This window comes from Felis catus, chromosome E2 (assembly GCF_018350175.1).
Source record: "Felis catus isolate Fca126 chromosome E2, F.catus_Fca126_mat1.0, whole genome shotgun sequence".
NCBI classification, from domain to species: Eukaryota; Metazoa; Chordata; class Mammalia; order Carnivora; family Felidae; genus Felis; species Felis catus.
Window position 1 is genome coordinate 47,233,193 of NC_058382.1, and position 14,390 is coordinate 47,247,582.

Here is a 14,390-nt window from a genome sequence, read left to right on the forward strand (position 1 = left end):
ATTTTCCCAGGAGTGTACATGACCTTAGAACAGAATGAATAATTGAGTGTTGAATCCAGAACAGTACATGTTGTTCAAAATTTCAGTTTGGCTCAATAAGAAAATTAAACATAGATGCTCACACTCTTCTGCCTCTTTTTAGGTTATCTCACTTTCCCTCTGTCACCAGGGGGCAGGGACTACGTGATCCTGCTGTGCCAGGAACATGGACATTGGTTCCCAGCTGTACTCCCTTAGTTCTGCCAATTCTCTTCTTGAAAACTGGGTCACTGGAAACATACATTCTGATTTTTCAAGCTTTTAAAAAAGACTCCCAAAAAGGCTTTTGGGAGTGTGCCTCCCAAAAAAAAAAAAAAAAAAGAAGAAGAAGAAGAAGAAGAAGCATCGACCCTGACACTTTATAAATGAGGAACTTCTTTCTAGGTTCCAAGCTTTTAAATCAAATATTATTCTCAAAGCAGCTTCTAGCAGTAAGACAGCCAACCAGACCTGGTCAACCCACAGAGTCTGCCAAAACTTCAAATATAATTTGCCAGTTTGAAATTGGTCAGAGGTCAAAGTTATGAAGATATTGTTAGAGAACAAAATTCAACCAAGTAAATTTGAGGGTTGAATTAGCTTTATTAGGTGATTCATGAATCAGGCAGCATCCCATCTCACAAGTAGAGAGCATGCTGTGGGGAGTTTTACAAAATGGAAGGTTTTTATAGCAAGAAGGGTGGGCAAAGAAGTTATTAGCAAAAAAGAAAGAAACACAAATGAAGTGAGGGAGGGAGGATTTGATTGTTTCTTGCCAGGACATCTTCTTCTTTGGATACACGGAACGGGCAAGGTTTTCATCATACAGATGACCTCACCATTGCTGATCAGGAAATTTCACATTGATTGGTAAAAAGTCACATTCCTGGAATGGGTTGAAACTGTAATTAAGTCTTAGTTTGTTGTTGCAGGGAAGAAGGGGGGTGGAAATGATTCCATTTTGGGCTTGTTTCTTTTTTTAACATTATTATGATCATAATAATCCCCTTGTGTGCATTTCCAGCAGTTCCCAGTGTGGACTAAATCAGCAAACTCCATTAGTGGAAAAAGCAGACTGGAACTGGGGAAAGGACTACACCAGCAAACCCCAGTAAATGGGGACTGGGGACTAGAACTGGGGACAGGATTTCAGTATAGAATTGAACACTGAACCAAGAGCTAAGGACTGGCACTCGGTTTGAGCCTCCAGTGATTCTAGACTGACCCCATCTTAGAAAACCAATTAGATGCCGAGCTTGAGGAAAAGAGAATGGAGCTCAAATGGAGAGGAACTCATGGCCCTTGGAAACAGTGAGAAAGAGACTGAACTCAAAAGGGGTTTTTCAGGCTCCACATCTGTTTTTCAGGGAAGACCCAAAAGTACTGTTGCTCAGGGCAGGAGAAGCTTGATGCTGCAAACTGGAGGCTACTTTTGAGATGAGCCAATCCCCAGTCCCAGTTTTCCCACATGCCCTCACTCATACCCTGCCCTCACTTGGGGCTCTGGGAGCATCACAGCCAGGAAGCAGGCAAAGACCACGTGGGCCATGACTGCAAAAGCATTAGGAAATAAATCAAGGAAACTTGTCTGGCAAAGCATTTGGGAACAGTGTTCTGAGTGCCAACCAGGTTCCGGGAAGAGTTGAGCCATCCATTCTGGTCCCATGACAGATCTTTCTAGAAGGAATGGGTTAAAATTCTACTTCAAGCTCCAAGAAATTAGGGATTTGCATAATGATGACCCCAGGAAATAGTATGAAATTAGTCCTAGCCACACAGAGAAATCACTGCAGCTGTGTGAGGCCATGCCCCCAGAGGAGTCCCTCTCTGCTAGGGAAGCACTGGGCGCCTCCCACTGTTGTAGAGTGTGCCCCACTGGATTCTGGTCAGTTGTGTTTGTATTTGTCTCTTCTGAGACATAAGAGATGGTAGAAAATTCCATTATCTTCATCCCCAATATGCAGCACAGCCACTGGCAGGAAGCAGAATCTCAGTAAATGGTTTTGCAAGAATGAATGAGTGAAAGAATAAATGAATCTATAGGTCAGCCTTATTCTCTCTCTCCGTGTCTCTCTCTCACATGCAAACACACATGCACACATATACACATAAACACATATATACACATGTGTGTGTGTTTCAGTGGTTGTACCAGAGTCTCAAATATATTTGAAATCCTGCCCTAACCAAAATGATTTCTTTCAGATTCCCAGACTTGGGATCCATACTTTTCACCCTTTTGAGGTAGGAATATGTCACTGAATTCATTATAGGACTATAAATTCAACATCCAAGAGAGTAGTTGAAGCTCAAAAGGCTGGCCAGCTTCTCAAATAACCAAGGACTGAAATGACAGCATCAAGGTTACATGTCTTCCACAGGCTTGGGGCAGGGAGGTGTAGCTGACCCAGGAATTATTCTGACCCTCCAGGCATAGCTTTGTTCCTGGACCCATTAAGTCAACTCTAGTGGTCCATGGGGATAAAGTGGTGCAACCAGATTGCCTTCACATGCTGTAACTCCTTTTGTTTCCTGTGGGACACTTCCCAAATGGAGTTCTCAACACACAGAAAACCTCTCCTGGGCTGTGGCAAGAATGCAGAGTTTGCATGTTTTGGGGTTTTTTGTTTCATTTTTTAATTGTGTTAAATACGTATATTTTATTGTAGGATTGAGATACTATACATTATGCCCCAGAAATAGCCATTTTTTTTCTTTCTTATACTCCTTGGTCCTGTACACATTTACTCTTTTGTGCCATTATTCATTCTTTTATTTTCTCTCTGTCATTATCTGCTTTTGTTTTTTGTTTTTTGTTTTTTGTTTCATATATATAATTTATTGTCAAGTTAGCTAGCATACAGTGTATACAGTGTGCTCTTGGTTTTGGAGGTAGATTCCTGTGATTCATCACTTACACACAACACCCAGTGCTTTTTCTCTCCTAAAGGCCCTGCCCTTTGCAGCCTTGCCCCTGTGTTGCTGCTCAGGTTTGTATTTCACAAACTTGCCTTGTGCCAATGCCAGGTCATTCTCACTCTGCACACACAGTCCCCTGGTGTTCTCTTACACATGACAAGCCATACTAACTTCATTTCTCACATTTGTAACCACAAAGTTCTCACAGAAAATTTTCCTGGCTGCCAAGATTCATTCAACACTAGAGGTTAGGTAACATAATAGTTTGACCACATTCTCACAGTGCACTGGTACCAGAGATCTACGCCTGAAGGAAAAAGAAATCCTGAAATGTGTCTTAGCCAAGTAGAAAGCAGATAACATATCTTTCAGGCAAATACAAGATTACAGTAGGCCGTAATCTGGCTTATTAGTGGGGACTAAATTTGGATATATATGAAAGAAAACCCCAGTTAACAGGGACTTAAGCACACAAGTTTTTATTTTCTCAAAAGAGGTGGGGAATAAGCAGACAGAGCTGATGTTGGAAGTTCTACAAAGCCCTTTCCAGTTTTTGCCTCTGGGGTGACTCTGATTCTCATGTGGAAGGTGGCTGCCAGAGCTCCAGCCGTCATACCCATGTTCCGGGCAGTAGAAGACTTCTCAGAAGTTGCACACAATACTTTCACTTTTATCTCTTTCAGTAGGATTTGGTCATATATTCACACCCCAATGAAATGGAGCTCAAAGGCTAAAGGGAATATAACCTTTATTTTGGGAATAAATGTAGAATATAGAACTGTTTGCAAGACAACTGACCTGATCTCTTCAGAGGTGACTGTTCTAGATTTTAAAAGACTAAGAGACACATAGGTGAGCCTTGATTGACAACGGAAGATATTTTGAAGGTAATAAGGAAAACTGGAATATGGACTGAATGTCAGAGGATATTTGAGAATCATGGCTAATTTCCTTAGGTGTGATCTTAGAATTATGGCTTCACAGGAGTATGTCCTTATTTTTAGAAGATTCAGGCTATGAAGTACTTAGGAATGAAATGTCCTGACATCTACCACTTCCTTCAAAATGGTGCCTCATCCAACGGAATGGGAAAAGATATTTGCAAATGACATATCAGACAAAGGTCTAGTATCCAAATCTATGAAGAACTCACCAAACTCCACACCTGAAAAACAAATAATCCAGTGAAGAAATGGGCAGAAAACATGAATAGACACTTCTCTAAAGAAGACATCCAGATGGCCAACAGGCACATGAAAAGATGCTCAACGTCGCTCCTCATCAGGGAAATACAAATCAAAACCACACTCAGATATCACCTCACGCCAGTCAGAGTGGCCAAAATGAACAAATCAGGAAACTATAGATGCTGGAGAGGATGTGAACCTCTCCAAAATGGGAACCCTCTTGCACTGCTGGTGGGAATGCAAACTGGTGCAGCTGCTCTGGAAAACAGTGTGGAGGTTCCTCAAAAAATTAAAAATAGACCTACCCTATGACCCAGCAATAGCACTACTAGGAATTTACCCAAGGGATACAGGAGTACTGATGCATAGGGGCACTTGTACCGCAATGTTTATAGCAGCACTCTCAACAATAGCCAAATGATGGAAAGAGCCTAAATGTCCATCAACTGAAGAATGGATAAAGAAATTGTGGTTTATATACACAATGGAGTACTACGTGGCAATGAGAAAGAATGAAATATGGCCCTGTGTAGCAACGTGGATGGAACTGGAGAGTGTGATGCTAAGTGAAATAAGCCATACAGAGAAAGACAGATACCATATGTTTTCACTCTTATGTGGATCCTGAGAAACTTAACAGAAACCCATGGGAGAGGGGAAGGAAAAAAAAAAAGTTAGAGTGGGAGAGAGCCAAAGCATAAGAGACTCTTAAAACCTGAGAACAAACTGAGGGTTGATGGGGGGTGGGAGGGAGGGGAGGGTGGGTGATGGGTATTGAAGAGGACATCTTTTGGGATGAGCACTAGGTGTTGTATGGAAACCAATTTGATAATAAATTTCATATATTGAAAAAAAAATGATGCCTCAAAATACAATATATCAATAGGTAAGAATGTCAATAGAGAAAACATGGAAAAGATAGTAAGAGTTACTGAGCCTAAGTGGAGGGGTATGGATATTTATTATACTATTCTTTCAACTTTTCTATATGTCTAAATTTCTTATAATAAAAATTAGGCTAGAGTAATTCTCCATTTGGTCTGGCTATCCCACAGTCTTTCATGTGAGGTTGGCTGCCTCCTGGAGAAAGGGAATGATGTTCCCAAGGGCACTCTTGAGTCACGCAGTTCAGAGGGTCTATAGTGGGTTGGATTCCCACAGTCAGCCAGTGGTTCAGCCAGTGGTCCAGCCAGTTCTGGTGGATCCCAGAACTTGTGGGTGTTGAGAGAGGACTGCATCTGGGCCCTCAGCTTCTCCCAGGGTCCTCCCCCATTACCCAGGATACAGCACGGCAGTGAGGATCCACAAATGCCATTACCCATTTGAGATAACAACATGGCAGAAGGGAGAACATGAGTCTGCTACATGTAGGCACCTTCTATTGTGAAGGCATGAGTAGCGTATCAGGACACTACTGGGTAGAGTAGAACAAATGCTAGGCTTCATACTAAAAAAATCTGCCCTCCCTCCACCATTTCTGCTCATAACATCTTGGAGGAGGCATTTTAGCTTCCTCACCTGTAAAGTGAGGATCATGATCACTGTTTCATCTACTTCACAGGGCTATCTGAGAGGCAAAGAAAAGATTGTGCACAATTTTCTGTAAACTTACAAATGTACAAGATTATTAGGAAAGTGAACTTTCTTATCCAGAACTGCTTCATCCCCTTAGGCTCCCATGCAGGTAACCACAGATACCAGGGGCAAATGCAAGCTTTCAAAATGCTGCTTGTAGTGGTTTGGAAGTATCTCCACAAATTCTTTGGCATTCCTCCCTCCAAAAATGGAAACAAATTCCCCTCCCCTTGCATGTAGGCTGGACCAAATGACTTGCTTCTAACATAGGATCGCCAGATAAAATACACGATACCAAATTAAATTTGAATTTCAGATAAACAAATTTTTAGTGTAAGTATGTCCCAAATATTTCATGGGAATACTTATACTAAAAGTTTCTTCATTGTTTATCTGGAATTCAAATTAAACTGGGTTGTACCAGTTGCTTTTGTTTGTTAGTTTTGCTAATACTGGCAGCCCTATTCTAATGAATACAATGAAGTGGCATAAGTAACGGTATAGGACTCCAAGACAAGGTCATAAAAGGCATTGTAGCTTCTACCTTGCTCCCTCTTACATCCCTCTCTCTAGGAGAAACCAGATGCCATGATTTGAGGATACTCAGGCAGTCCTATGGAGAGACTGCCAACATATCCTGCCAACAGCCAGCAGTTCCTCACAAGCCACATGAGTGAACCATCTGGAAGTGGTTCCAGCCCCACTGAAGGGTCAGCTGACTGCAGCCCCAGCCAATGTCTTGGTTACAATGTCATGAGAGACTGTGAGCCAGAACCACCCTCCTAAGCGGCTCCTGAGACACTCTGTGAGGTAATAAATGATTGTTGTTTGAAGTTGTTATATGTTGGAGCCTCAGGCCCAGCCCCGGCTAGCCCTGAAGTTTCTACAGAAGGTTCCCCACCCCTCCCAGGCTCCGAGCTTTGATCACCATTCCCCATTCTACCACCTTATTTCAGACCAATCCTGTGCCCAGGACAAGTATCTCTGAAGGCTTTTTTTTTATTTATTTATTTTATTTTTTATTTTTTTTTATATGAAATTTATTGACAAATTGGTTTCCATACAACACCCAGTGCTCATCCCAAAAGGTGCCCTCCTCAATACCCATCACCCACCCTCGCCTCCCTCCCACCCCCCATCAACCCTCAGTTTGTTCTCAGGTTTTAAGAGTCTCTTATGCTTTGGCTCTCTCCCACTCTAACCTGTTTTTTTTTTTTTTCCTTCCCCTCCCCCATGGGTTCCTGTTAAGTTTCTCAGGGTCCACATAAGAGTGAAACCATATGGTATCTGTCTTTCTCTGTATGGCTTATTTCACTTAGCATCACACTCCAGTTCCATCCACGTTGCTACAAAAGGCCATATTTCATTTTTTCTCATTGCCACGTAATATTCCATTGTGTATATAAACCACAACTTCTTTATCCATTCATCACTTGATGGACATTTAGGCTCTTTCCATCATTTGGCTATTGTTGAGAGTGCTGCTATAAACATTGGGGTACAAGTGGCCCTATGCATCAGTACTCCTGTGTCCCTTGGGTAAATTCCTAGCAGTGCTATTGCTGGGTCATAGGGTAGGTCTATTTTTAATTTTCTGAGGAACCTCCACACTGCTTTCCAGAGCGGCTGCACCAATTTGCATTCCCACCAACTCTCTGAAGGCTTTTTAAAAAATTCATGGTCCACAGTAGGAAGTCTATCTGTTAAAAGAAGATGAACTTTGAGGGGGAAAGCAACACTGAAAAAGAACAAGTAATACTTTTCAGAGGTCCTGTGAGGTCCTTTACGTGCATCAGGAGATACTTCGGCCCAGGGGCCTAATTCTGCTGGTTCTGGCTGCTTGGTTTGGGGAAGTTATTTAATCTCTCAAACCCTAGGTTTTTGTAAATACGGGCATAATAACACCAATTTGCCAGAATTTTATGGTGATTAGAAATATCAAAAGTAATGTTTTCGGTCAGATAGCACTACTGCTCTTTATATTTAATCCTTGTACAACCCTTTGAGATAGATAATGTCCTTCTCTTCCTCTTGCAGTTGGGAAACTGAGGCACACACAATTAACATGACTGCGCACAGCTAAAAAGTACCTAATGTGCCTGACACATAGAACACACCTTTGTAAAAGTTATACTATTAGGATATCATTTAATCCTCCATACCATTATTTTTCCTGGTGAAAAAAATGGGGCATCAGCAGGATTAGTGGATCTCCCAAGGTCGAACTCCAACGTCTGCCTGCCCTCTTCCCCCCAGCCGCAGTGAGTCCTGGAGTGAACAGCACCCCCTGGTGCCCTCATGGCCCCCACCCTGGCTGGGGTGGTCACTCTCCTGGTATTATTCCTCCTCCCGCAACCTTCCCCTTGCTGGTGCTTCTGGCTCATGAGAGTTTCTAATTGCTGCCACAGGATGGAATGAGCCAGACACCTCAATTGGAGACCTTGATTCACATCTGGTCCACAGATCAGTTTTAATGGACTGGTACAACATCAGCTCAGATTTTAAATACAGGAGCCGCCATATAAAACATGCAGATTTCTGAATTCTCTGATCCAATGAGATGCTGGCTGGCCCTCCTGGGTGGCAAGCCCCTGGAGCAGAGGAGTACAGTCTCTTTCAAGATGGGTCCCGCGCCCTCCCATGCACCACTGACAGCAGACATGATGGGCCCCCGGTGTCCTGCACACTCAATGTTCCTGTCGAGAGGCACTGTTTGAATGTCACCAATAACCTCCTGAGCTATCCCAGTCACAGCCTTGGCCCTGAGATGAAGTGAGAAATCATCTCAACTCTGTGTCTCAGTCTTCTGCTTGACATTGAGAACAGCATTCTGATGGGATGTTCTCCTGCTCCCATCCTCATAGAAAACTGGACAGAAAGTATCGACTACAGAACCTGAGCCAAGGCAGCCTATCAGAAGGTCAGCAGAGAAGTGGATTTTTTTTCAAAACACCGGATATATGTGACTTGATGTATCTACCCCTTTGGAAGAAACTGCTGCCAGAAAGAACCTCAGCTCCTTCTGATACAGAGATGTGCCTGCTTGTCGGCCCCACTGTCAGGAGGGTGACCTGAACAATAAGAATGGGAGAAGCTAGGGAAAACGAGTCCCCTTCTGGTTTCCTTCCCTGGGGTCTTAGTGGAACTTAGTGGAAGCCTCTCGCTCTGTCTCTCTCTGTCTCTCTCTCTCTCTCTCTCACACACACACACACACACACACACACACACACACACAGAAATGGATGTGGCAATCACTCTGGCTGAGGCCCAAAGTGGCTTGCTAAACCCACAGTTCCTTTTTGCTTTTTCCACAAGGCAGAGAAATAATGCAAACTACTCCCAGGGAGAAAGTAGAGAAGGAAGAACAGCTTATCCCAGACCCATACTTGGAAATTCCAGTGTGGGACCTAAGAGGAAAGGGTACCCTCTCTCACAAAGTTGGAGAGAAAGTATAAATTGGCATATTTCTATGTAATAGCATTTTGGCAGTAACTGCTAATAATCTAAGTGTATATAACCTTTGCCCAGCGATAGCACTTCTGGGAGTCTATTTTACAGGAATTCTACTAGAAGAGTACAAAGACACATGAACCGAGAGACCCCCTCCAGCACTGCCTGTGACGTGGAACAGTGAAGTCAGCCTACACACGCAGCCACAAGTGAATGTTGGTATGTTTGTGCTGTGGAAAACCACAGTTCTATTAGAAAACACACATATCTAAGGGAAGAACATTGAAAAATTCCATGATGATATGTGAAAAAAGCAAATTCCAGAATAAGATTTAACTTATTAACTGCCTATATTTAACTAATGTGAAATGACCATGCTAATTATTTATTTATGCACAGAACACAGAATGTAAGTGTGAACAGTGTAAATGGTATTAGCAACTCTGTGTGTCATTCCCCTCGATGATCCTGAGCCCCGGAGGGCTACCTGGGCATTGTCAGTCTGTCTCCCAGCACTGTGAGCTTCTCAGGGCTCTGAGCGTGGTTTTGAGAATTAAGAAGAATGGGTACTCCTTATACCACATGGCCCCTGAACGCAAGCCAACTACTTAGTCTGGTCCTCAAGGGAGAAGCAGCAGCGTGCTACAGCTGTGCTGACAGAATGTCAGTCTCCAACAGAGAACCTTCCAAAGGGTTGCTCTCCCTCATCCCTTCCCTTTTCTGAGCAGTTAGTCATAAAGCCATTGGGTGGCACAGAGAAGGGAGGGGCCTGCCATGGGCAAAAGAGGAGCAAGTGACTCAGAGAACCAAACCCCACACAGAGTGAGGAGTGTGTCCACCGCCTGGAGCGGGGCCCTTGGAACGCAGCATCAGAGCCCCAGTCAATAAGGAAAGTGACCACACGGAGGGACAGGCCAACACAGAGGTCCGAGCCTAAGTGGTCTGAGGACAATGTCTGCTGCAGGGAGCAGCCTGGAGCAGGTGTCAGAGCTGCACAAAGTCAGGAGGGTGCCTATGCGGTGGGGGATGGTGAGGGTGTCAGGCCCCGAGCAAGGGAAAAGGCACCCACACACTTGCAGGGAGTAGAAACTGGAAGTAAGTTCCATATGAGAGGGTGGATCAAATAAGAAAACAGAATACATATTAAGGGAGTTGCCAGAGTTTCCATTGTCAGAGAAGGGAGTTACAAATATAGGAAGGGAAGAAACTAGAATGAATGTTTGGTTTGGGACTGGATTTGAAGGTATCAGTCTGAACTCATGATTTTCAACATATAGAGATATAGAAATATAGGTGTGTGTGTCTGTGTGTGTGTATACACATACATATTCCCTAGCTCTGTTCACTGCAACAGCTTGGGAGCAGCAACCCCTCAGTGGCAATGTGCACTCCCCATATTTTATGGACAGACCTTCAGGTTATTTATGTAATGTCATTTGGTAGCAAGCAATATATTCTTTTTAACAATTGGGCAACTAAGGTATACAATGTTAAATTATTTCCTGTAGTTCACTTGATATATCCAAAGACATCTAACTCTCTTCTGCCAGGAAAAGAAAAAAGTATTGCATTTCTAGCCCTTTTACCCTCTCCCAAAAAGAAATCTTAAAAGTAATTTTATTTTTTTAATTTACATCCAAGTTAGTTAGCATACAGTGCAACAATGATTTCAGGAGTAGATGCCTCAGTGCCCCTTACCCATTTAGCCCATCCCCGCTTTCACACCCTCTGTGATAACCCTCTGTTTGTTCTCCATATTTAAGAGTCTCTTATGTTTTGTACCCCTCCCTGTTTTTATATTATTTTTGTTTCCCTTCCCTTATGTTCATCTGTTTTGTCTCTTAAAGTCCTCATATGAGTGAAGTCATATGATTTTTGTCTTTCTCTGACTAATTTCACTTAGCATAATATCCTCCAGTTCCATCCACGTAGTTGTATATGGCAGGATTCCATTCTTTTTGATTGCTGAGTAATACTCCATTGTACATATATATACATATACCACATCTTCTTTATCCATTTATCCATCGATGGACATTTGGGCTCTATCCATACTTTGGCTGTTGTGGATAGTGCTGCTATAAACCTGGGGGTGCATGTGTCCCTTCGAAACAGCACACCTGTATCCCATGGATAAATGCCTAGTACTGCAATTGCTGGGTCGTAGGGCAGTTCTATTTTTAGTTTTTTGAGGAACCTCCATACTGTTTTCCAGAGTGGCTGCACCAGTTTGTATTTCCACCAGCAGTGCAAAAGAGATCCTGTTTCTCCGCATCCTCGCCAACATCTGTGGTTGCCTGAGTTGTTGATGTTAGCCATTCTGACAGGTGTGAGGTGGTATCTCATTGTGGTTTTGATTTGTATTTCCCTGATGATGAGTAATGTGAGCATTTTTTCATGTGTCTGTCAGCCATCTGGATGTCTTTCTTTGGAGAAGTGTCTATTCATGTCTTTTGCCCATTTCTTCACTGGATTATTTGTTTTTTGGCTGTTGAGTTTGACAAGTTCTTGATAGATTTTGGATACTAACCCTTTATCTGATATGTCGTTTGCAAATATCTTCTCCCATTCTGTCGGTTGCCTTTTAGTTTTGCTGATTGTTTCCTTTGCTGTGCAGAAGCTTTAGATGTTAGTTTCTAAACATCACTGTCCAATAGAAGGAACCAGGGTTTCTTGTAGAAATAGCTGGTTCCTGGGCTGGGACAGGGATATTATCTGATAAGCCTGGAACAGCTTGTGCCAGAAAGCAAGAAGATGCTAAAAGAATAATGAAGACATGTATACAGGACACAAGCCACCTGAAGAGGCATCCATTGGCCAAATATAAGACAACTGGGCATCAAAATATGATAATAGATTTTGAGCCATTCAATAAAACTGAAAATTATGAGGCCACAATAATATAAATGAATGAAACAAAGGTTTTATGAGGAACAGTTTAAGTACATAATTTCAAAGGACTTCCCTATAAAGTACTTATTAATTACAAAGAAAAATGAGTAACTTTACGGTGGACAAGTGGTACAGACACACCTTCGAGTGACCCATGTGAAATTAGCAGCACTGGGACAAACTGACCCCGTGTGTCACCTGGGAGGACGCAGCGACCCGGCACTGCTGCTGTATGTTCCTGCCACAGCTGCACCGCCTGACTCCAATCACACCACCAGACAAACCCAAACGAGGGAAATTCTATGCAATAATTGGCCTGTCATCTTCAAAAGTGTCAAGGACTAGCAGGAACTTTTCCAGACAGGAGACTAAAGAGACATGACAACCAAATGCAACATGTCATTCTAAGCTGGATACTTTTACAATGAAGGACACGATTCAGACGGCTGGTGAACCACAAAGCTGGCCTGTGTTCATTCTCTCTTGTGTGAAACACAGTCCACAAATTCCAGTGGTTTGAAACACAGTCACTGTCAGCACCATTCTGCATCAGGAGTTGAGGCTCAGCTGGGTTCTAGGCTCAGGGTGTCACCAGGCCAGGATCAAGGTGTTGGACAGATGGGATTCTCACCCAGGCACTTTGGAAAGAAATCTGCTTCCAAGCTCATTCAAGTTGTTGGCAAAATCCAGCTCTTTGTGGCTGTAGGCCTGACATCCATTTCCTCGCTGGCTGTTAGCCAGGGGCCAACACCTTTCTTCTCATGCCCCCCAAACCAGTCTTCAAAATGGCAACCACACTTTGATCCCTTATGCTTCTTAGAAAGAGAAAACTTGCTTTTAAAGGGGCTCATGTGATCAGACTGGACCCACCTGAATAACCTACCTTCAAGGAGGCTCCTATGTTAAGCCATGTAACATACCAGTCACGAGAGGGATATCTCATCACATTGCTGGGCTCCAGAAATTAGGACAGGGCATTGGGAAGGGGGAAGGCATTTTAGAAATTCTGCCTGCCACACAGCCTGAGGATGAACCGATATGTCAGTACCGATCTCCTGATTTTTGACGGTTGTGTTGTGGCTGTGAAGCAGAATATACTCGTTTGCAAGAAATACACACAAAAATATTCAGGATGGAGAATCAGACCAGCAAATTTAAATTTACTCTCATATCACTTGGTATTAAAAAACAGTTCTCCTAAATTTTTTCTATGCTTAAGTATGCAGATACATAAAAAGATAGCTATGGATTATATGTGTTTGTATATAATAAAAAGAAAAATATCTGGAAACATCTAGTAAGATAGATACAAAAGTTATCTGTGATTACCTGTGGGAAATGGAGTTATTTAAGAGGGAAGAGAGGTACACAACTTTTATTTGGGGGTTATTTTTTTAAAAAGAAAAAAAAGGGGGCGTTTGGGTGGCTCAGTCAGTTAAGCAGCTGACTCTTGATAAGCATAGAGCCTATTTGGGATTCTCTCTCTCTCTCTCTCTCTCTCTCTCTCTCTCTCTCAATAAATACACATTTAAAAAATAAATTTAAAAAGTTAAAAAAAAAAGTCAAAACAGGTGAATGATCTTTTTTTTTTTAATTTTTTTTTTCAACGTTTATTTATTTTTGGGACAGAGAGAGACAGAGCATGAACAGGGGAGGGGCAGAGAGAGAGGGAGACACAGAATCGGAAACAGGCTCCAGGCTCTGAGCCATCAGCCCAGAGCCCGACGCAGGGCTCGAACTCACAGACCGCGAGATCGTGACCTGGCTGAAGTCGGACGCTTTAACCGACTGCGCCACCCAGGCGCCCCAACTTTTAACAACTTTTTACACCTCTTTCACATCTTGTCTAATGTCTTCAAGCACCTTGAGAAGCTGTCTGCCCAATGGCACCCCAAGCCACAGATAATAAAGAAGGGGCACAGCAAGCACACTTTCCTGTGATGGGCTGAATTGTGTCTCCCCAAAACTGACATATTAAAATCCTAACCCCCTAGAACTTCAGAAAGTGCCCTTATTTGGAGACAGGGTTTTTACCAAGGTCATCAAATTAAATTGAGGTCAGCGGGGCATGAGGCCCAATGCAACATGACTGGGGTCCTTCTAAGAAAAGATGAGGACCCAGACTCACAGAGGGAAGGCAGTGTGAAGACAGAGGATGGCCACCCTCAAGCCCTATTCTTGCAACTTTATCTGTGTTTGAAATATTTTCAAGTAAAGTCAAAAACTTAAATAAAAGTAAAGGCAGAATGAAACAGAGTCAAGCTCCTTGGACCCACAGCTGACCCCAGGCAGCAGAGGCCTAGAAGGCCCTGCAGCATCTATGTGAGGTCCGTGGCCCTCACTGAGGGC

General features: G+C 43.0%; 1 protein-coding gene across 6 annotated transcripts in view; it reads left to right on the forward strand.

Moving 5' to 3' along the window:
• TXNL4B (thioredoxin like 4B) overlaps positions 1-9,507 on the forward strand; it is a 42,224-nt gene extending 32,717 nt beyond the window's left edge. For 5 of the 6 annotated variants that reach the window (XM_045047205.1, XM_045047208.1, XM_045047206.1 and 2 more), the window contains one exon: positions 143-2,071. In XM_045047205.1, the coding sequence (XP_044903140.1) occupies positions 143-404 (262 nt within the window). In that variant the 3' untranslated portion in view covers positions 405-2,071. Of the gene's footprint in view, positions 1-142; positions 2,072-9,227 lie in introns of those variants that run through there. The other variant, XM_019819983.2, reaches the window with a different exon arrangement.
• The last annotated feature ends 4,883 nt before the right edge of the window (positions 9,508-14,390 follow it).